Source organism: Mustela erminea, chromosome 1 (genome assembly GCF_009829155.1).
Source record: "Mustela erminea isolate mMusErm1 chromosome 1, mMusErm1.Pri, whole genome shotgun sequence".
NCBI classification, from domain to species: Eukaryota; Metazoa; Chordata; class Mammalia; order Carnivora; family Mustelidae; genus Mustela; species Mustela erminea.
In genome coordinates, this window is record NC_045614.1 from 19753950 (window position 1) to 19777044 (window position 23095).

The 23095-nt window shown below is 43.1% G+C and overlaps 1 protein-coding gene across 9 annotated transcripts in view; it reads left to right on the forward strand.

Moving 5' to 3' along the window:
- RBM6 (RNA binding motif protein 6) overlaps positions 1 to 23095 on the forward strand; it is a 107179-nt gene that overhangs the window by 70208 nt on the left and 13876 nt on the right. For 8 of the 9 annotated variants that reach the window (XR_004280470.1, XM_032320268.1, XM_032320247.1 and 5 more), the window contains 2 exons: positions 13093 to 13167; positions 20237 to 20297. Coding sequence is in view for 8 of the 9 variants with exons in the window: in XM_032320268.1 (XP_032176159.1) it covers positions 13093 to 13167; positions 20237 to 20297 (136 nt within the window). In the remaining variant the exon portion in view is untranslated. Of the gene's footprint in view, positions 1 to 12064; positions 12153 to 13092; positions 13168 to 20236; positions 20298 to 23095 lie in introns of those variants that run through there. The other variant, XM_032320283.1, reaches the window with a different exon arrangement.

A 23095-nucleotide genomic window follows, 5' to 3' on the forward strand; every position in this document is an offset into this window, starting at 1 on the left:
GTGAATAGGTATACTCATTTCTCTTAATACAAACCCATGAGTGGACTTGCTGGACTTGCTGGATTTTCTGTGTTATCTCCAGTCTGTCACCCATTAGTTAAAAGTTTCATTGATCACTGCCTGCCTGAGGATCTCAGTCTGCGGAGAGCCCTTCTTTTATCGTTCAGTAGCTGTTGATCCCCCACTATATTTAATATGTCTGCCATTGTGTAGGTATTGGGTATATGGTTGTAATTAAGGTCATGTTATTTTATAACTTAAGTGTATAAGACTAATAAATAAAGTATAAATAGTTTATTCATATCCCTAAAAGTTTATTCATTCAGGTTCAGTCAGATTGCTTTTTGGCCATGTTTTTGTTGAGAGAATAGATGTTCCTTTCTAGTTAAAGTTCTTTAATTTTCCTTTTCTTTTTTTAAGAAGATTTATTTAGGGGTGCCTGGGTGGCTCAGTGGGTTAGAGCCTCTCTCTGCCTTTGGCTCAGGTCATGATCCCAGTGTCTTGGGATGGAGTCCCGCATCCAGCTCTCTGCTCAGCAGGGAGCCTGCTTCCTCCTCTCTCTGCCTGCCTCTCTGCCTACTTGTGGTCTTTGTCTGTCAAATAAATAAATAAAATCTTTATTTATTTATCTATTTATTTATTGGTGAGCACATGGGCTCTTACTTGAGTGGGGGGAGGGGCAGAGGAAGAGACTCTTCAACCAGACTGCCTGCTGAGCCTGGAGCCTGGCTTGGGACTCAGGGCTGGATCTCACCACCCATGAGATCATGACCTGAGCTGAAACCAAGAGCTGAACACTCAGCCATCTAAGGCACCCATGTGCCCCAGAATTCTCTAAATTTCAGTTATATATGATCATTGGGAACCAGAGCTTTGGGCAAGAATGGGGGTGCGATAAGGAAGATGAACATGGCAGTGGTGGTCGTGGTTAGAGAAGAGGCTGGAGGCAGGCTGCTCCCTGAGAGACTGTGGGTGGAGGCAGGTTAAGTGAGCCAGTGAGTGGCAGAGAGGGAGGAATGAAATAACTGAATGTCTATGTCCTGGCAATAGTTTTGCAGCCCTGAAACTTCTATTCTGTTTTATTTTGATTGAAGTGAAATCCATGTAACATAAAATTCACCCTTTTAAAGTATACTGCTTAGGAGTTTTTAGTATATTCACAAGGTTTTGCAACCATCACCACTGTGTAATTCCTGAACATTTCTGTTACTTCGAAAAGAAGTGCTGTGCTTATTAGCAGTCACTCTGCATTTCCCTCCGCTTTCCCCTTCCCATGCTCTAAAGGCCCACTAGTCTGCTTTCTATCTCTATAGATTTGCCTGTTCAAGATACTTCATACAGATGGGGTCATACACTTTTTTGACTGGCTTCTGTCATTTAGCATTATATTTTCAGAGTTCATCTGTGTTGCTGTATGATTTGGTAACTTCATCTCTTTTTTTTTTTTTTTTAACTTCATCTCTTTTTATGGTTGAGTATTCCATCATATGAATGTAACACGTTTTCTTTATCCATTAATTAGTTGATGGACATTTTAGGTTATTACTACTTTTTTTCCTATAGTTATGAATAATGCTGCTGTGAACACTTATGTACACATTTTTCTGTGGGCATATGTTTTCATTTCTTTTTTTTTTTTTTTTTAAAGATTTTATTTATTTATTTGACAGAGAGAAATCACAAGTAGACGGAGAGGCAGGCAGAGAGAGAGAGGGAAGCAGGCTCCCTGCTGAGCAGAGAGCCCGATGCGGGACTCGATCCCAGGACCCTGAGATCATGACCTGAGCCGAAGGCAGCGGCTTAACCCACTGAGCCACCCAGGCGCCCCTGTTTTCATTTCTTTTGGGTGTATATCTAGGAGTGGAAATGCTAAAGCTTTTGGTTTTTTCAGGAGCTTTCTCCAAATGGTTAGTTCCTTGGGTCCCATATTAAGAGTCGTGTGGTGGACTGCCTGGACTACTCACAGTCCCAGTGGCTGGGTTTCACTTCTGTTTAGGATTCATATTGCCATTTTGAATTCTCCCTTGGGCTGTGGGGTGTTTTGTTTGTTTGTTTGGGGATTTTTCGACTGGATATCTCCAGGTACTGGCTGCCCTGGATGTTGATCTATCTTTATTACTTAGATTTGGGGCATATTCAGGATTTGCAGTGGACACTTGAATAGCTCATTTCTTCTTTCCATTCCTTATGGATTCTCCTGCAACTATTAAGTAGTGCATTTATTGTGTCTGCCTGTGTGTCTGGTAGTGCTCATGTTGTCTAGTTCTGAGGTATTTATTTTAAAAATATACGGTAAAAGTCTTTTGTTTTTTTTTTCTTGGACCCAATTCTTGAGTAATGTGAATCCACAGCAATACAGGATATGTTGGGTTCCCCACCTACTGGAGGAGTGCCAGCTCCGACATGTTTGTATTTATTCCTATCAAGTTTCCAAGCTCAGCAGACTTCTTGAAGTCAGAGAACATTGGATTGGGCACCTTGCCTAGGAAAATGCTCCCTGTGTCTCCTTCGAGTGCTTAGGTTGAGTGCTTGTCAGGCATCTCCTTAGATATTTTCAGGACAGTAGGGGAGCCCTGAGAAATAATGGAATGAAGGAGTAAATCGCTAAGCCAGACAGAGTACCTGGGTAATGACTGGCAGAGATCTGTGTACAATAAAGCAGATGCCACCGGATAGAATTGGACATCCCTAGATTGAAAGGTTTATGAGGTCAAGGACTGTTTCTTTCCTTCTTTTCACCTCCGCCTCCCACCCCATCACTGTCCACATGGTTTACAGCTATACCTGGCAACACATGTGCTGAATAAATACTTGTTAACTGGGTTAATAAATGTTGAATAGTTTCTGACTCCGTAGTCCTTCTTTATATACTCTTAGCAGTCTTTTTAGTCTCTGCATAATGTAGAAAGCTCTTGTCCTTCCAACCTAAGCCACCTCTTGTCTTGCCAGATTTTGATACTTCTATGAGGTTTCAACCCTATCATCTTTGATAGGAAATAGTAATATGCTGTTTCTGTTCTTACCAGCGGTAGCCACATCTTGTTTGTTATAGCTCCCGGATTCCTTCCTGATTCTTGTCCTCATACTCTGGGAAGTATTCAGATGAATAACTTGGAAAGTGCAAAGTAGGTTGTCAAGAGCCTTGCATTTTATTTTGAATTTGAAGACATGGGAGAACCACCTGAATATAGCAAAATTAAAATGACACCTAGGGAAACTTCTTGTGGCAGTGTATAGTCTTAGCTAGAGGGGAGAAGGGAGAAACTGCAGAGCAGAAGGCCCTAGGGTCTAGTGCAGTGGTTGAGATGTGACGAGATGATGGCTTGCACTAGGGGCAATTATATGGCAATTATATGATCACTTGGTTATTTTGAGAGCTTTAAGTAGATTAAAGGATGCCTTTTAATAACACTGGATGGTATGTCTTAGATCTGAGGGTGTTTAAAAGTATCCAAGGGTCAGAGCACCTGGGTGGCTCAGTGGGTTAAAGCCTCTGCCTCTGGCTCAGATCATGATCCTGGGGTTCTGGGATCGAGCCCCACATCGGGCTCTCTGCTCAGTGGGGAGCCAGCTTTTTCCTCTCTCTCTCTCTGCCTGCCTCTCTGCCTACTTGTGATCTCTGTCTGTCAAATAAATAAAATCTTAAAAAAAAGTATCCAGGGGTTAATAAGTCTGTTAGATTTTTAAGGCATACATACAGGTTAGATCAGGGAGAGTTTCTTGATGTTTGTGGGCTGTGCCTTTGTAGCACTTGGCAGCAACTCCAGCAGGGACATCATTAGAGACCTCTTGGCTTTGTCTTCTCTCCAATTCCTGGAATACCTGAGATTTCTACCCTGTGTAGAGATCATTCCCTTATTCTCTATAGGTACCTGCTGCAATGGCAGCCATGATATAGCCCAGCAAACGCTGCTTTCTCAGTGGAATAATTTAACTTGAGCTTGTCTTTTTTTTTTTTCTTTTAAGATTTTATTTATTTACTTGACAGACAGAGATCACAAGTAGGCAGAGAGGAAGGGAAGCAGGCTCCCCGCTGAGCAGAGAGCCCGATGCGGGACTCGATCCCAGGACCCTGGGATCATGACCTGAGCCGAAGGCAGAGGCTTTAACCCACTGAGTCACCCAGGCGCCCCTTGAGCTTGTCTTAAATGTGAAAAGCCACCCCTTATTTTTATTAGGACTGAAGTTTGTTAATTCCCTTATTCCCATGTGAGAATGAGTAGACGGAAAATGTTTAGGGTCCTAACCTTTTGTCCCAATGGATCTTTACTGACTCAAAGCTTCCATTCTTAGTGTTGTAGCTACTGTCACAGTGTCATTGGGTCTTTTTTTTTTTTTTTTAATCTCTACACCCAGCATGGGGCTTGAACCTCCTGATCCTCAGATCAAGAGTTGCATGCTCTTCCAGCTGCACCAGCCAGGTGCCCTGGATCTGTAGCTTTTTGCCTAAGAAAAAAATAATGGTGGGTGGTTACTTCCCTGCAATGGCAGTTGAACAGTGTGTGTTCAGAAGTCTGGTGGCACTGTGTTCTATTCATCTGTTTAGGGTATTGTTTCTGCAGAAAGTATGTCAGCAGGGTTTTTTTTTTTTTTAATGTCTTAGCAAGGACATTGAAGCCAGAGAGGCTAATAGTGACGGCCTTCGAGAGAGCTGAGGTTCTTGGGTGGGAGGTAGCAAATGAAGAGCCTGTAGAAATAATCTCCAATGGTGAGGCCGGAAGAATAGCTGCCGGTTCGTTGGGAGATATCTGGGGAACACTCTGCAGCCTTTGTGGTGGGCTCAGCAGTGTGATCTGTGCAGTGTCTTAGGACTTTTGGGCCTCGTATTTTCTCTTGGCTATTCCTCCCACGTCCCAGCATGAGCTCTGTCGGCAAAAGAAATGAGAGAGAAAAGCTTTGATTATGTTACTCAGTAAACAAAGTAAAGAAGCTTTACATTTACCATGTTGATTTTAGAAATTCCCCTCTTCTTCCTTTACAGTGACTCGGTTTAGAGATCTAGACAATGAAGCATGTGTATATGTTGAATTTAGGATCCATTTTTTCCAAAGAAATGAGTGTTGGGGAGCTAGGACAATAGTCATCTCAGGGGGCGCCTGGGTGGCTCAGTCAGTTGAGTATCCAACTCTTTGTTTCAGTTCAGGTTATGATCTCGAGGTTGCAAGATCAAGCCCCGCTCTGTGCTCAGTGTAAAGTCTGCCTGTCCCTGTCTCTCAGTTCCTCCCCTCTGTTCTCTCTCTCTCTCTCAAATAAACAAATAATCTTTTTTAAAAAAGGTCATTTCAGAAAATGGAAGAGTGTTAAATAGTGTTCTAGTATTCAACGGTGTGGGTAGAAAATGGCCCTAAGGGTCTCAGTTGGCAGAGAGCCCTTTTATCTGGGACTAAAACCTCTGCCCTGCATACTCCACAACTATTTTAGGGCTATCTGAGAAAATTGTTAGGAAGGAACAAGCTGTGTCTTGTTTCTATATCTGTTCGACTTTTTTTTTTTTTTTTAAAGATTTTATTTATTTATTTGACAGAGAGAAATCACAAGTAGACGGAGAGGCAGGCAGAGAAAGAGAGGGAAACGGGCTCCCTGCTGAGCAGAGAGCCCGATGTGGGACTCTATCCCAGGACCCTGAAATCATGACCTGAGCCGAAGGCAGCGGCTTAACCCACTGAGCCACCCAGGCGCCCCTATCTGTTCGACTTTATGAGTGCTTTGATTTCATTACGATGTGAAACCAACTGAGGGAAAAAAAAAGTGAAATGGTGGTTATAGAAGCCTGAATTCTGAAGGGAATTCTGAGGATTATCACATCTTATGGCATGTTCAAATATGATCCTCTGCTTCCATTTGGAAATAAATAATTATTGGTATTGATTAATTAATTAATTAATTGGTCTTAATCTTAATTAGGCTGAGGTCCTTATCAACATTAGATGAAATACTGCTTTAAAACATACAAAATTGGGGTACCTGGGTGGCACAGTTGGTTAAGTGACCGACTCTTGATTTCAGCTCAGGTCTGATCTCAGGGTCATGAGATTGAGCCCCATTTTGGGCTCTGCGCTCAGGACCAAGTCTGCTTCAGATTTTCTCTCCCTCGCTCTGCTCATGCTCTCTCTCTCTTTCAAATAAATAAATCCCTAAATCTTAAAAAAAAAAAATACAGAATTATAACAATGTTTCAAAAATGTTTGCATTTTAGTGGTTCACATTTATTCGGTTATTCTAAGTACTATAGCTGGATCTTGTAATTTTTTTTAAACTCTTTATTTAGATTCAATTTAGTTAACATATACTGTATTATGAGTTTCAGGGGAATCTTGTAATTATTTCTTCATAGTAAGATGTTTGTGGTGAAGGAGTTTGGTGAGTGCCCCATCTACCTGGCCTCAGTCTCTGATAGAACCTCACCTTCTCACAGGGAGAGAAAAGACTTGCCTCAGTTTTGATTATTTACTTATTTGCTTACTCATTTGTTTGTTTATATTTTGCCTCTTTGTTTTTGACCCAAATGACTCCTACAGCGGGGGAGTTTTGTAGAAACCCTAGTAGACAAGTCTGGGAGCTAAGTTGATGAAATTATCTCAAAGACTGCAAGTTTTCTTTCATAATGACAAGAGGCGTTTGGTAGAAGAACTGAGATCTTATTTTAAAATACACCACAGACTAGCAGGGAGTGGTGCTGGAGGGGGTGGAATATATTCTCAGCACCAGATACCTTTGAAACAATCAAGCTGCTGTATGTTGGGGCCTGGTCTAGCGTGCATTGTGTTCCTAGAGCAGGGTTCTTCTGGTGACCCTGTTTCTGGCTAGCTCTGAGCCTGGTGGGTTAGGCTGAGTGAAATACAGGCCAGCCATGCTACTTCAGAGAGCACAAATAAGACTTAAGCAAAGTGCTCTTTGTGTCCTCTTAGGAAGTGACAGACAAACTGGTCAGGTAGTAAAAAGATTTTATTTATTTATTACAGAGAGAGAGACCACGAGCCAGGGAGACAGAGGGAGGAGGAGAAGCGCTGGCTCCCCCTGAGCAGGGAGCCTGACATGGGGCTTGATCCCAGGATCATGACCTGAGCTGAAGACAAATGCTTAACCAACAGACAGACACCCAGATGCCCCATGAAAAATATTGCTAAGGAGCATTTCAGAAAAAAATGATTGTGCTTTCATCTAGATAAGGAAAGGTATCAAGTTGAAGTATTAGCTGAGAGTGCGATGTCTCCTTGCCCCTCAACTTTAAACTGGACCCTGAAGTGAGATTCTGTTTCTAGTGGAGCTCCCATTATGGTCTCATCTCCTTGCTGCTCAGAGAGTGACTTAGATCCTGTTCTGTGAAAAGTCAGTCTACGGCTCTTGGATAGCACAGTCGGTTAAGTGTCCGGCTCTTGGTTTCTGTTCAGGTTGTGATCTCAGGGTCTTGAGATTGAGCCCTGTATCAGCTCCGCACTCAACATGGAGTCTGCCGAAGACCTCTCTCTCTCAAATAAATAAAAAAATTTTTTAAAGATTTTATTTGTCAGAGAGAGAGAGACAGCGAGAGCAGAAACACAAGCAGGAGGAATAGGAGAGGAAAAGGAGGCTTCCCGCTGAGCAGGGAGCCCGTCATGGGGCTTGATCCCAGGACCCTGAGATATGACCTGAGCCAAAGGCACACACCCAACAACTGAGCCACCCAGGCATCCTTCAAATAAATAAATCTTCAAAAAAGAAAAAGAAGGAAAGAAAAGCCAGTCTAAGAGAGGGTATAGAGCTCACTGAACAGAGCTATTACAGAGTTGTCACCGAGCATTCTGTGTGCTTCCCTTAGGATTTCTTCCTCTATACTTCCTCCTTCCTCCCTCTCCTCCTTTGCTCTTTCTGCTTCATTTTAGTTTTGGCCTTTGGAAACACTGAGTTTTCCAAGATATTTGAACTATAACATATCCTTGCACCAGAAAGAATGAACCTGGCTGCTTTGCAAAAGATTTCTATAAAAACTACCCTTTTGGGGCACCTGGGTGGCTCAGTGGGTTAAGCCGCTGCCTTCGGCTCAGGTCATGATCTCAGGGTCCTGGGATCGAGTCCCGCATGGGGCTCTCTGCTCAGCAGGGAGCCTGCTTCCCTCTCTCTCTCTCTGCCTGCCTCTCCATCTACTTGTGATTTCTCTCTGTCAAATAAATAAATAAAATCTTTAAAAAAAAAAACAACTAGCCTTTTACACTAAGAGGTTCGACATACATCTGTTTTAAACCTGTTATTTGGTTCCTCTTGCTTTACTCTTTCTGCAAGTCCATTTGATTGCTGGGTTGTTGAAACTGCTGGTAGCAGCTGCTTACTGACAGCTCTCTTTGTCTTAGGCACTTGCCTTAGAGTAATTGTAGTGCTTGGAAAACACAAAGACCACTTGAGCAGACCAGTTTGGGGGATTGGCAACGCTATCCGGGAGCAGGGTCTTTATGTTAGTCTCTCTAAGAAAATCCCTATGGGGCCATTGCCTGCGAATTTCTTTAGACTTTATGCATCTTTTGATCAGAAGCCACCTCTTCGGTGTGGCAGCTATTATGAGTTGGCTGACTCCCTGGAGGCGTAGAAGGAAGAGCAAGCAGTATGGCAAAAAGAAAACCTGACTTTTGGTTTGGTATGTGTTGTTCAGGAGCTCTGTGATCTCGGGCAGGCAGTTCCATGTATCCCAGCCATACTTCCCATGTGCAGGTTAGGTTTCATATATGCCGTGCTTGTGAGGATTGAGCCAAGTGACATTTGTGAAGAATGCCTTTGTAAACTGTAACTGCCTTGTGAATAAAGATTACTATCTCTAATAAACAGTACCAATTCTCAGCCACCAGTAGCCTGACTCTCCCATCCTATGTTTGGAAGAAGCACAAATCTGTGAGGAGGGATTGCTGAATATTTCAGCGTGAGTTGTATTCACGAGGCTCACATACCTTCTCCCTGCTTTTTGATCCTATCTGTCTCTCTCCATGCTTCAATGGGATGACCTGTTCTGTTGCACAGCAACCATGCTCTCGGTACAAAATGTGATTGTGACCGTGCTTGTGTTGGGAGATCATCAACTAACATGCCAAGCTGCTGGCCAGGAATGTTCTTCCCTTCCTATTTGCTCTTGTACCTCCCCAGTACCTTAAGAAAGGATTCTTGGGGTTTGGTTATGAGCTAGTTGGACCATATGATTCTCTGACCCAAGTCCTTTTCACAGTCACAAAATGAAGTAATCAAGTCTCCAGGAGCAGCAGCTGGAAAGGGAAATGGAAGTGTGGATGTTGAGTTCAGTTGCCCTCAGACCCAGAGTGTGCTCCTCTCTAGTGTCCCTGAGGTGGAGGATAAGGACTTCACTGGCTTTACTCTCCAGGAATGCAGTTACCTCTAGCTTTCTGCAGCTTTACATGAAGACCCCTGGGGATATAGTTAGGAATAACTATATGTAATTTTGTCAAGTGAGGGCTTTGGGCCTGGGAGATAAATTTTAGCAGGTATTGATCTAATTTATGCCTATCTAACACTTTTTTTTTTTTTTAAGATTTCATTTATTTATTTGACAGAGATCACAAGTAGGCAGAAAGGCAAGCAGGGGTGGGGGAAGCAGGCTCCCCACCAAGCAGAGAGCCAATGCGGGGCTCGATCCCAGGACCCTGGGATCATGACCTGAGCCAAAGGCAGAGGCTTTAACCCACTGAGCCACCCAGGCTCCCCTCTATCTAACACTATTGAGAAAGAAGTTGTCTCTGGTTTTATTTTCAAATATCTGATGCCTCTTTAGAAGCCAGACCAGGTTAATCAGACTTGTGGTCTTTGTGGTACCTTTGCTTTAGTAGCTTAACAATCCAGTAATTCAAATGATGAATAAAAATCCTGATGTGTGAAAATGGTAGATAATAGACAATTACAAGTGGACAACTAAAAATGATGAAACCATTCATTAATGATTTATTAATTTATTATTTATTAATATTTATCCAGCTCATTTATTAATCCAACTCTCCACAGTTTGCTTCCCTAGGAGACACTGGCAGATCTTTACCCTATGAAATCTGAAGAAAGGGCCTGGCCAGGATAGGGAGAGTCACAGTGTATGTAACCCGTACTGGGTATATGTGAGCAGCTTATGTGTTATAGCAGCTGGGAAAGCAAATCATAGGTAAACCTGATTGCTGTCACTCAGGTGATTTCTCTGTTTATTCTTACTAAAACAATTGGCTGTTCTTTTTTTTTTTTTTTTTTTTTTAAGATTTTATTTATTTAGTTGACAGAGATGACAAGTAGGCAGAGAGAGGAGGAAGCAGGCTCAGTGCGGAGGGGAGAGCCCGATGCGGGGCTGGATCCCAGGACCCTGGGATCATGACCTGAGCAGAAGGCAGAGGCTTTAACCCACTGAGCCACCCAGGCACCTCCAATTGGCTGTTCTTAACGGTGATGTTGAAAGCATTTCATATTCTTTATCAGTGGTTTCCTGGCAGCCTTGTGTATAGCCCTGTGCGGATTGAAAAGAAAAGAAAGCCATCCTAGTGGTAGGGGACTCTGAAGGATTGGAAATCATTGCCTTTGTGACTCCTGAGGGGAAGGCAATCTTCTCAACGTTGGTATGTTAATGAGTGCTCCTGGCAGGAGTTTCCTACCCTGGACAGAAGTCATCCATGGTTCCTGGAGCGGCATATTTGTTACCCTAGAAGTATAAAGACTCCTTGCCTTAGGAATTCCTGAGTATACTGACACCTCCAAGTGGTGAAATAAAAATTTGTGAATGATTGTGTTCACAGTAGTGCCTTGTGTCAGTGGCACTGTACACTCTTCAAACGGCAGCCCACATATTTTGTGGCCAGGGTATACAGATGCACGCTATGACAGCAGTACCTCCCTCCAGAGCCACTCTGTGCTGAGCACTCCAGTCTTCCAGGGATCGTTGGATCCATTCAGTCTTTTGTTCCTTCCACAAGTACTTATTAAGTTCCTTTTCTGTACCAAGTATTGTACTTGCACCTGACAATAAAAGGTCAGAAAGATTTAGCCTGGACACTAAGATCTGGCCCAGCATTTGGCAACTAAGTGCTAACATAAAGACACAGGTTCTGACCTGCAGTGACCAATTCCTGTGAAAGCTTAGTCTTTTAGTAGATTGAAATAGTTGTGAAAAATTACCTGACAGGCAAGTGAGGTGAAATGAGTGGCTTTTGATCTGTCTAGTCTCACCTGCTGATTGATGCTAGTCCTTTTTTTTTTTTTTTTTTTTTTAGCACTTAGAAGTCAAAATACATTTATTGAGCCCTCACTATATTTCATGCTAAGCTCTTTACATGTATTAACTTAATCTTCATAACCACCTTATGAAACAGGTACTGTTATCCCTACTTTACAAATGAGGAAACTGAAGCACATAGAAGTTAATAAGGTCCTTGTTGGAGGTCATGAGGTGGAGGCAAGATTCAAACTTAGGGAACCTGACCCAGAGTCCATGTTCTTAAATGATGTGATATACTGCCTCTAGGTAGAAGGATACCATCTTTACCAACCTCCTGTATGGGAGAGCTTGGCAGAGTGATAGTCCCCTGACCTCCCTGCCTGCAGAGTTCTTCTCTTTCCTGGATGGGTTTCCAAGAGCAGATTGCTTGTCCTTAATACAGAGTGGGAGGTGATGAATGCCGTAGGAGGTCCCTTATCTACAGCCCACATGTGAATCTGGTTCTGCCTTTCACCGTCTGGGTGACCTTGGCTCCAAGCATGTTTCCTCATCTGTGAAGTGGAGATGATGATACTATTTTATGGGATCATCAAGGGATTAAATAAGATCACATACTTAACCATTTCTGGCTCTGAGTAAGCGCTTAATAAATGATAGCAGATTTTTATTATCATCATCTTCTAGCCTGAGAACAAGCCACGAAACAATTTCTCAGAGACCAGAATCTAGGACCTAGGTAGGTGGGCAGATTTCCTTTGGTTTTGACAAGACAATAATTTTATTCTATGTATTTTTCTTGACTCTTTTGGTGTGAAAAGCAGAGAGGTAAAGCATTATTTGACAGATGTATGGATTCAAGCAAGAAACTGAGGTCCAATTGCAAAGAAATGCCTTGTAGAACTCAGAGCCCTGTCTGAGGAGACACAGAGGACCCTAGAGGGCGGAGAATGAACACAGCGCAGGGGCTAGTTCCAGAGTCGCATCCTCGGTTAGTTCACTTACCAGTGTGGGTGAGGGTCTCTTGTCAGTAGGCAGAGATTTTTTTTTCCTCTGCTCTAACACGGATCTGCTGGCTAGTGTTTAATAACCTTACTTTTTCTTGATGTGAAATAGAATTTGTGACTTTTCCAAAATGCAGAGGCAAAGGAGCTCTGTAACCGCAAGTTTATTGAGCCTTTTTCCCCCACCTGTTCCTGTGCCAGACTTCCCCAAAGTGCTTATTTGCCAATGGTTGCTCCTCAGATCTCATGGCTAGCTCACTCTGTAGGCTCCACGCCAGAGTGATGCTGCTGCCGCCGCCGCCAGCACCTCCGCTGCCACCATTGGCCTCAGGTTCCTGCCACAAGGATGGGACCTGCTGTGAAGCTTCACCTTCTTCCTTTCTGCCTGTCATCGGGGTTGTACCTCTTTTTCCTGGGGCTTTTGCCATGCAGCCAGTGTTCTAAAGAAAGTTTTCAGGCACCACAGTTAAGAGCCCTACCTACCTCTCCAAGGAGATTTGAGTTAGCCATGGACAAGAAGATGATTGAGAGGGCTCCTGTGCCTCTGTGCTGCAGAAGGAAGAGTTTGCCTCTGATAGTGTGCTAGCTCCGAGTCAGGTGGGGGGCTTGCTGGGACTCGTGAGAGTGCGCTGCGTGACCTCTGGAGAAGTAGACTCGGCCTAACCTGCCCAAGGACAGCGCCCTGACCCACAAGAGCCAAGGCTGAAGACTGATCTCACCTTCTCCCACACCCTTTCCCTAAGCTTGAGCTTGCTCTGCCACACTGCCCCAAGTCTGTGGCTTCAAACAGCCATTTCCTTTTGTCAATAAATAGGTTCACTCTTTGTAAAATGTTTCAGCTTGGGGACTGGAAAGGCTCTCTGTGCCTTCCTGTCTCTCTTTTTCTCTGAGGGTTGATGTTGATGGCTTCTGTCTTTGTCTTCACAGGGGACTCTAATGATCCATGACAAAGAGGTCACCCTTGAGTACATACCAGGCCCAGATTTTTGGTACTGCAAACGGGTAAGTGCCAAGAATTCTGTTCCTTAGAGGTAAGGATCCAGCCTCACAGCTCCTCTGTGTCTCCAGGAGTGCCCCCTGGTCGTATGCATTGCAAGGGCAAAGCTCTTCTACCTTAGTTTGCTTCTTAACGGTTTTAAGATAAACCGAGGGTCAGGGCAAGGCCAGCCACCATTCATGCTTCCCAGCTGCTGCCTGTGGCCATAGAGGGTTCTGGGCCTATTGGAGGCATTTTCTCAAGGGACACACACCAGGCTTTTTAATTGATTATGAATTGCATTGACTTACAGCCTCTCCCTGGCGATGCTTCCTGAGGGTGGTTATAGGGAATTAGTATTGGGAGAGGTTGGATCTATGAGAGGTGCACACTTTTTGGATATTATAGGTTTCCAAGGATATAGAACTTCATGGCATTTTACCTCTCTTAAAGTCTAATAGTCAGGCGCCTGGGTGGCTCAGTGGTTGAGTGACTGCCTTCGGCTCAGGTCATGATCCCAGACTTCCAGGATCGAGTCCCACATCGGGCTCCCGTCCCCCTGGGGAGTCTGCTTCTCCCTCTGACCTTCTTCTCTCTCATGCTCTCTCTCACTCATTCTCTCTCAAAAAAATAAATAAAATCTTAAAAAAAAAAAAAAGTCTAATAGTCTTCTAGAATGGCATATTTAAAGATTTTAGGATATACTCTTCAGATTTTATTTATCTGAGAGAGAGAGCATGAGGTGGGGGGCGGAGGGTTGCTGAGGGAAAAGCAGACTCACCGCGGACCAGGGAGCACAATACAGGGGTCAGTACCAGGACCCTGGGATCATGACCCAAGCTAAAGGCAGATGCTTAACTGAGCCACCCAGGTGCCCCTAGGCTATACTCTTACTGGAAGTCCAGCTGGCTTGCAAATGAGCATGAAAATAAAATTTGTCATTTTTTATTGCTGCTACTTAGTTTCAGAAATAATTATGAAAAATTTATAAAATTTCTGAACCATGATTTATTAAAAGTTCATTATAGAACTTGATAAAACTCAGTAAAAACTTCAGCTTGACATTTTATTAGTCTCAGTGAAATATCATTTATATAGCTGTGGTTGTCATTAGTCAAAGCACTCATATATCATGGTGTCATTTTAAGAAAACGTTTAACTTTTTAGGGCGCCTGGGTGACTCAGATGGTTAAGCATCTGCCCTTGGCTCAGGTCATGATCCCGAGGTCCTGGGATCGAGCCCCACATCAGGCTCCCTGCTCGGTGGGGAGCCTGCTTCTCCCCCTCCTCTCTCTCTGTGTCTCTCATGAATAAATAAATAAAATCCTTTAAAAAAAATTTAAAAATTGTGTTAAAATACACATAACATTAAATTTATCATTTTAACAATTTTAAAACACATAATTCACTGGCATTAAGTACATTCACAGTGTGGTACAACCACCATCATGTCTAGTTCTAGAACTTTTCATCACTTCAAAAGAAAACTCGTATCTATTGAATAGTCACTCCTTAGTCTCCTTTCCCTCATTTCCTAATAAACCACTAATCTTTCTATCTCCATGGATTTGCCTGTTTTAGACATTTCATGTAAGCGGAGTCATAGAACATTTGACCTTTTGTGTCTGCCGTTGTTCAGTAAGCATGTAGTCAGGGCTTGTCCATGTTGTAGTGTGTATCAGTATGTCACTCATTTTTATGGATGAATAATAATATATGGCTATACCACATTTTGTTTATCCATTCGTCATTTTATGGACATTTTGGTTGTTTCCACCTCTTGTCTGTTATGAATAAGACTGCTGTGACCATTCATGTACAAGTTTTTGCCTGAACACACATTGTCAAATCATATGGTACTTTTATGTTTTAACTCTTTGAGGAATCACCAGGCTATTTTCCAGAGACAGCAGCTGCACCGTTTTACACCAGCAACGTATGAGAGTTCAATTTTATGCATGCCCTTGCCAACATTTGTAATTTCAACCCTTTTTTAAAATTTTTTTTATTTTTAAGTAATCTTTACATCCATTGTGGGGCTCAAATTCACAGCCCCAACATCGGGGTGACACACTTTACCAACTGAGCCAGCCAGGCACCCCAGCCCTTTTTTTGGTAATAGCTATCCTAAGTGGGTATAAAATAGTATCTCGTGATTTTAATTTGCATTTCCATAGTAACTAATGATGTTGAGCATCTTTTTTTGTATTTATTGCCACTTTTGTATCTTCTTTGGAAAAATGTTTATTCAAGTACTTTGCCCGTTTTTAATTGGGTCATTTGTCTTTTTGGCGTTAAGTTGTAAGAGTTCTTTATACTGGATTCTGGATATAAATCCCTAATCAGATATGTGATTTGCATTTATTTTTTCCCATTCTGTATGTTGTCTTTTACCTTCTTACAATGTTTTTTGCACAAAAACTAATTTTGATAAAGTCCGATTCAGCTATTGTTTTCTTTTGTTGCTTATACCTTTGGTGTCAGGAAACAATTGCCAAATCCGTGATGATGAAGATTTACCCCTGTGTTTTCTTCTAAGAATTTTATAGTTTGGGCTTTTATATTTAAAGCTTTTATCTGTTCTGAGTTAATTTTTGTTCATGCTGTGAGCTAAAGGGCAGCTTCATTTTTCAGCGTGTATGTATCCTCTTGTCCCAGAATCATTTGCTGAATTAACTATTCTTTTCCCATTGAATGGTCTTGCACCCTTGTTGGAAAGCAGTTGATCAGAGATCTGTAGGTTTATTTCTGTAGACACTCAGTTTTATTCTGTCGTTGTATATTTTTATCCTTACATTAGTACCATGCTGTTTTGATTATTTTAGCTCTGTCATAAATTTTGAAATTGGTAAGTATGTCTTTCACCTTTGTTCTTTTTTAAAGTTCTTTTGGCTATTGAGTGTCTTTTACAATTCCATATAAATTTGAGGGTTAGCTTTTCCATTTCTACAAAAAGACCATTAGGATTTTTATAACATTTAGTATTTTAATAGTGATTGCCTCTACAGTTTGAGATTATGGGTGATTTCCCCCCTCTTATACTTTCTGTATGAGCTATAAGCACATGTATTGTTTCTTTTATAATCAGGGATGGAGGGAGCCAGGATTAAAGAGACAATTTTGAACTCAGTTTTTTTTTTTTAAGGTTAATTTACTTATTTTCAAGAGAGAGTGAGCAAGAGAGTGAGCATATGAGCAGGGAAAGGGGCAGAGAGAGAGGGGTACCTCAGAGATCATGATCTGAGCTGAAACCAAGAGTTGAATGCTCAACCAGCTGAGCCACCCCTGTGCCCCAAACTCTGCTTTCTGTTACCTGGCAGAGAGCAAATTTTGATATCTGATGTAAAAATTACATAGCTATTGCTAAAACTGTTGCTTGAAAGAACAGAATGGGGACGCCTGGGTGGCTCAGTTGGTTAAGCGGCTGCCTTCGGCTCAGGTCATGATCCCAGCGTCCTGGGATCGAGTCCCACATCGGGCTCCTTGCTCCACAGGGAGCCTGCTTCTCCCTCTGACTCTGCCTGCCACTCTGTCTGCCTGTGCTTCCTGTCTCTCTCTCTGACAAATAAATTTAAAAAAAAAAAAAAAAAGAAAGAAAGAACAGAATGGCTTAGTTACATTGTCCCCTAAGATGACAAGCCACTTGCTTAGCTGTCTCAGGGGTACTTGTAATTTCTGCACTTTTTTGGAAGGAGTGCACCAGCCCTGCATATGTGACCTTTGACCTGATGTGGAAGCTGCCAAAAAATAATATTTATGGCAGTATTATATGTAATGTCCTGGAAGTGGAAACAACAAAAAAATCCATCAACCGATGAATGGATAGACCAACAGCATGCATTACAGCACTACAGTGATGTTACTTGGCATTTAAAAGGAATGAATGAGGCTCCTGAGTGGCACAGTCAGTTGAGCCTCCGACTCTTGTTTTGGCTCAGGTAGATGATCTCTGTCTTGTGAGATCAAGCCCTGCATCAGGCTCCTTGCTAAGGGCAGAATTTGCTTAAGATTCTCTCTCCCTCTGGCCCTCCTGCTTGTGTGCACACACACGTACCCTCTCTTTCCTCTCTCAAATAAATAAATCTTTAAAATAAATAAAAGGATGAAGTGCTGCAACATGCAAAAACATGGATAAACTTTGAAAATACTATGCCAGACATAAAGCACCTTATATTGCACTATTCCATGGGACTGGTGGTGAAAGTGCAAAATGACTCCACGAGGTTCATTGTTAAGTCAATGAAAGTATTCTAAGGGTGCCTGGGTGGCTCTGTGGGTTAAGCCTCTGCCTTCAGCTCAGGTCATGATCCCAGGATCATGGGATCAAGCCCCGCATCAGGCTGTCTGCGCAGCAGGGAGCCTGCTTCCACCTCTCTCTCTGCCTGACTCTGCCTATTTGTGTGCTCTGTCAAATAAACTCTTAAAAAAAAAAAAAAGAAAAAAAAATATTCTAAAGGTAGATTGTGGTGATGGTTGCACTCTGTGTATACTGGAAATCATGGGGGTGCTTGGGTGGCTTAGCTGGTTAAGTATCTGACTCTTGGTTTCAGGTCAGGTCATGATTTTGGGGGTCATGAGATAGAGACCTGCATCAGGCTCCACTTTCAGCATAGGAATCTGCTTGAGTTTCTCTGTTTCCCTCTACTCCTCCGCCCCTTCCCCCCTCAAATAAATAAATTAATTAAAAAAAAAAAAAAGAAAGAAAGAAAGGTTAAGCCCCTGCCTTCAGCTCAGGTCATGATCTCAGGGTCCTGGGATCGACGCCTGCTGAGCAGAGAGCCTGCTTCCCCCTCTCTTTCTGCCTCCTGCCTACTTGTGATCTCTCTCTCTCTCTCTCTCTGTGTCAAATAAATAAGTAAATAAATCTTTTAAAAAAACAAAAAAGAAACAGGTGAAAATTATGGTACTTAAACCAAGGTTAGGATCCTGACTTCACCATTTACAACTCTTTTGTAGTAACAAGCAACTTCCAAATCCCAGAGACTTAAGTCCATTTAAATGGACAGACATATACTTCATGGGTCATTGCTTCTGTTTTGCTCTATGACCTCTCATTCTGGGACCCACCTGGAAGGAGCAGTCCCAATGTGGCACTGCTATTCCCCTGCCTAAGGGAGAGAGCTCATGCTCCCAGCCAATGGCTCTTAGAGCTTTTGCCAGGCCATGTTCACTCACACTCTGTTGGCCAAAGTGAGACACGGCCAGAGTTGCCCGTGGAGCGAGAAGTGCATTCACCCTGCAGGGAGGCACCACAGTTGCTGGACAGTGGGCAGGGCTGTGCCTATGATTCTGCCACTCACCGAGAAGGGACCAAGGAGATAGTCGATTATAATGACCTTACTCGAGTACTGTCTCCAGGCCTCAGTTTCATCTTCTACAAAATGAGGAGATAATAGTTGTCTGAATCACTTCAGGTGATGGTTTGTGGAACAGGCCTGGTACCTGGTGTGTGCTCTTTACTCATTAGCTTCTGAACTGTGGTGGTCATTGTTCTCCTCCATCTCGCATGCCCTCCTACTCCCCCTACAAGGTCCTACTCAATAGCAGCCTTATCTTCACAGTTCCTGTTCCTTGGTTTCCTGCCAGCCAGCGTTCTGTCCTCTACTACTTGGAAGCTCACTGGCAAATATTTAGCATCTTTGGAATTGGGTAGTGTGCTTTTACCTTTTTATTCATAGTTTCAGACAGGAAAAACTACATTCACATTGCAAAGTGCCTCTTCCCTTGTTTGAGTGAATGAATGTTCCTTTTCCATTTAACATCCTCAGAAGAGCTGCCAGAGGCACTACTTACATATCTTCCTCTTCTTTCCTTGCTCCTTATTTATTTGTTTGTTTGTTTGTTTGTTTAAAAACTTTAATTACTGGGACGCCTGGGTGGCTCAGTTGGTTGGACGACTGCCTTCGGCTCAGGTCGTGATCCCGGAGTCCCGGGATCGAGTCCCGCATCGGGCTCCCAGCTCCATGGGAAGTCTGCTTCTCCCTCTGACCTTCTCCTCGCTCATGCTCTCTCTCACTGTCTCTCTCTCAAATAAATAAATAAATAAAATCTTTTAAAAAAATTTTTAATTACTTAACAGAGAGAGAACCCAAGCAGGGCGAGTGGCAGGGAGAGGGAGAAGCAGGCTCCCTGCTGAACAAGGAGCCTGATATGGAATTCCGTCCCAGGACTGTGGAATCATGACCTGAGCCAAAGGCAGATGCTTAACAGATTGAGCCACCCAGGTGCCCCTCCTTGCCCCTTTTTAAATCAGTGTTTGAGAAAGGAGCGTTGCAGTTGAATTACCAGCTCCAGCTCAGCCTGAATGGGGCTGAAGTTCAGGACCAAATGTTGGATGCAACTGTGAGGGGCAGTGACTTTGAGGCAGTAGTATTGTATAAACCATTTAACAGTCCAGTTTTCTTTTCTTTTCTTTTTTTTTTTTTTTAAGATTTTATTTATTTATTTGACAGGGAGAGATCACAAGTAGGCAGAGAGGCAGGCAGAGAGAGAGGAGGAAGCAGGCTCCCCGCTGAGCAGAGAGCCCGACGGGGGACTCGATCCCAGGACCCCGAGATCATGACCCGAGCCGAAGGCAGCAGCTTAACCCACTGAGCCACCCAGGCGCCCCTCTTTTTTTTTTTTTTTAATTTAAAAGATTTTATTTATTTATTTGATAGGCAGAGATCACAAGTAGGCAGAAAGGCAGGCAGAGAGAGAGGAGGAAGCCGGCTCCTCGCTGAGCAGAGAGCCCGATGTGGGGATCATGACCTGAGCCGAAGGCAGAGGCTTTAACCCACTGAGCCACCCAGGCGCCCCAACAGTCCAGTTTTCTTAGTTAAATTTATTTCCTGTAGAAATCCGTGTCCTCAGCAAAGGCATTTGGGATTGCTCCAGTATCCACGTGCCCTGTTAGAAGGCAGCTGTCGAACAGCAGCTCACCTCATTCTGTCTGCCAGCTGTGAGAAGTGGGGGGACATCAGATTTGTTAGGCTTTATGGTGATCTGGGATATGGCTTATTTCTTTCACGTTTGGCAGGTGATGTTGTGTTGAATAAACACAAGATTTTTTTTAATGTTTTTGGTCAAATTGAAGTCTTTCCCTTTCCCATGCAGTGTAAGGCCAGCGTAGCTGGACACCGATCTTCATGTTCACTCTGCAAGTGCTCAAGAGAAGGTGAGTGATGGTAGAGGTGGTAGTGGTAGTTTTGTGTATTGATCAAAACAAAGCTCATGCTCTCTTTGGCTTTTAAGAGTGGTCATCCCTAAATCCAAGTTGATCTATAAAGCTCTTGGAAGTGCGATGCGATCTCTAACTTCATGTTACCTGTTAGTGAATGATACTGGATCTCAGTTCCACCAGGGGAAGGAGATGGGTTGCCAGATCCTCACATAGAGGGAACTAAATGGGCAGCTGACCAGAGGTCAGAAGAAGTGTTATTTAGAATACATTTAAGGATGTGAGGTTGAAAAAGAATCTCCATGGCATTCAGCCATGTGACCCTTATCCCCTACTGCTTTGTAGTTACTGAGAATCATCTGCTGTCAGGATCGTTTTCTTATTTACGCTCTATATAAACATTTCAGGATCTTCAACAGAAAAATATTTGTAAAGTAACAGTAAAAAATGAACAAGAGAAAATAATCAGATTTATATGTTGTTTGTATTTTTATTTTTATTTATTTATTTTTTTTAAGATTTTATTTATTTATTTGTAAGACAGGGAGAGAGAACAAGCGAGCACAGGCAGACAAAGAGGCAGGCAGAGGCAGAGGGAGAAGCAGGCTCCCCGCCGAGCAAGGAGCCCGATGTGGGACTCGATCCCAGGACCCTGGGATCATGACCTGAGCCGAAGGCAGCTGCTTAACCAACTGAGCCACCCAGGCGTCCCTGTTGTTTGTATTTTTAATTTTATTTATTTATTTTTAAGATTTTATTTATTATGTCAGAGAGAGTACAAGCAGGGGGAACAGCAAGCAGAGGGTGAAGCGGGCTTACCACTGAGCAAGAAGCCTGATGTGGGACTTGATCCTAGCACCCTGGGATCATGAGCTGAGCCGAAGGCAGATGCTCAACCAACTGAGCCACCCAGGCATCCTGGGTATATGTTGTTTTTATAAAGGAATAAACCTACCAGCTTCTCAGTCACTTAACTTTAAGTCAGTTTCTCCAGAGAACCTTTAGATAGGAACCTTAAAGAGTCTGTCAAAGGCATCTGTAACAACAGTCCTATAGCAATGACTTTTTTTTGAAGATTACTAATTTACATATTGACAGATAGAGCAAGTGCATAAGCAGGGGGAACAGCAGAGAGAGAGGGAGAAGCAGACTCCCTGCTCAGCAGGGAGCCCAAGCCCAGGACTCTGGGATCATGGCCTGAGCCAAGGCAGATTCCCAACCAGCTGAGCCACCTAAGCCACCCAGGTGCCCCAGCAATGACTGTCATATCCCTGTTTTTGATAATACACATTCAGAGCTAGGGCATGACCATAAAATATAGTTCAATGTGGGGTGCCTGGGTGGCTCAGTGGGTTAAAGCCTCTCCCTTCGGCTCAGGTCATGATCCGGGGTCCTGGGATCAAGCTCCGCGTCGGACTTTCTGCTTAGCAGGGCCTGCTTCCCATCCTCTCTCTCTCTGCCTACCTCTCTGCCTACTTGTGTTCTCTGTCAAATAAATAAAATCTTTAAAAAAAAAAAATACAGTTCAGTGTAGGGATCCAGGTAGCCTTTTAAAGGACCTGTTTGTTCCAGGTTTAGAACTTAGTATGTCTACAAAGAGTTTCTTAGCCTTTTGGCCTGCAGTGGAGATTCTACTCTCTAGTGAGGACTGTGAAGCAGGTGTTCTGAAAATCTTTAAGGAAGGCTCTAGATGCTGTAGAAGCCAACCCAACTTGTGAGAAGGTGAGTAAATAACGCATTACTTCAGATTAGGCAGAATTGTGTGTTTTTCCCCTGAAGAAGGACTTCTTTCTCTGTATATTCTAACAAATGAATGGCTGGTTTATAAATACCCTTGGGTGCCCTGCCACTAAGAGGGCTGATACAGCTTTAACCTGGAAACATGTAAAGCAGTTGTTCACTAGTTGCCTATCACTGCTGTTAAGTTATCTCTACATTGGTCCTATAGAATGTATTTTTTTGAACGCCTGGCTTCCTGTGAACCCTTCAAGAATGAATTCATTGCAAAAATATGTTCCTAATTAATTGGACAAATTGTCCTGCTATAGAAAGAGATTTAAAATGAATCATTTATATTTTGGAGGGCATTTGCTCGTTATAATTCTTTGCAAATGAATGAGCTATACACAGGTAGGTCTGTTAGCTTCCCCAGAGAAGAGGGCACCTGTGATCTTACAGAATTTTAGATGGCTGTTTTAATACTATAACACTGGAAGAAGGAAGACTCCTAGTTGGGATATACGTTTCTACCAAACTTCTGGCAATTACCAAAGATAATTTTTTTCCCAAATCTGTTCTTATCATTGGTTTAAATAGTTAGGCCCAGCATCTCATGAAGGATTTCTTTTTTTTTTTTTTTTTAAAGATTTTATTTATTTATTTGACAGAAAGAGATCACAAGTAGGCAGAGAGGCAGGCAGAGAGAGAGAGGAGGAAGCAGGCTCCCTGCTGAGCAGAGAGCCCGACGCGGGACTCGATCCTAGGACCCTGAGATCATGACCTGAGCCGAAGGCAGTGGCTTAACCCACTGAGCCACCCAGGCGCCCCTAATGAAGGATTTCTTATATTTAAGTGTTTGAGAAGTGGTAGAAAACTCATAAGATGAGGGGCACCTGGGTGGCTCAGTGGGTTAAGCCTCTGCCTTCGGCTCAGGTCATGATCCCAGGGTCCTGGGATCGAGCCCCACATCGGGCTTTCTGCTCTGCAGGGAGCCTGCTTCCTCCTCTCTCTCTGCCTGCCTCTCTGCCTACTTGTGATCTCTGTCAGATAAATAAAGAAAAAATCTTTAAAAAAAA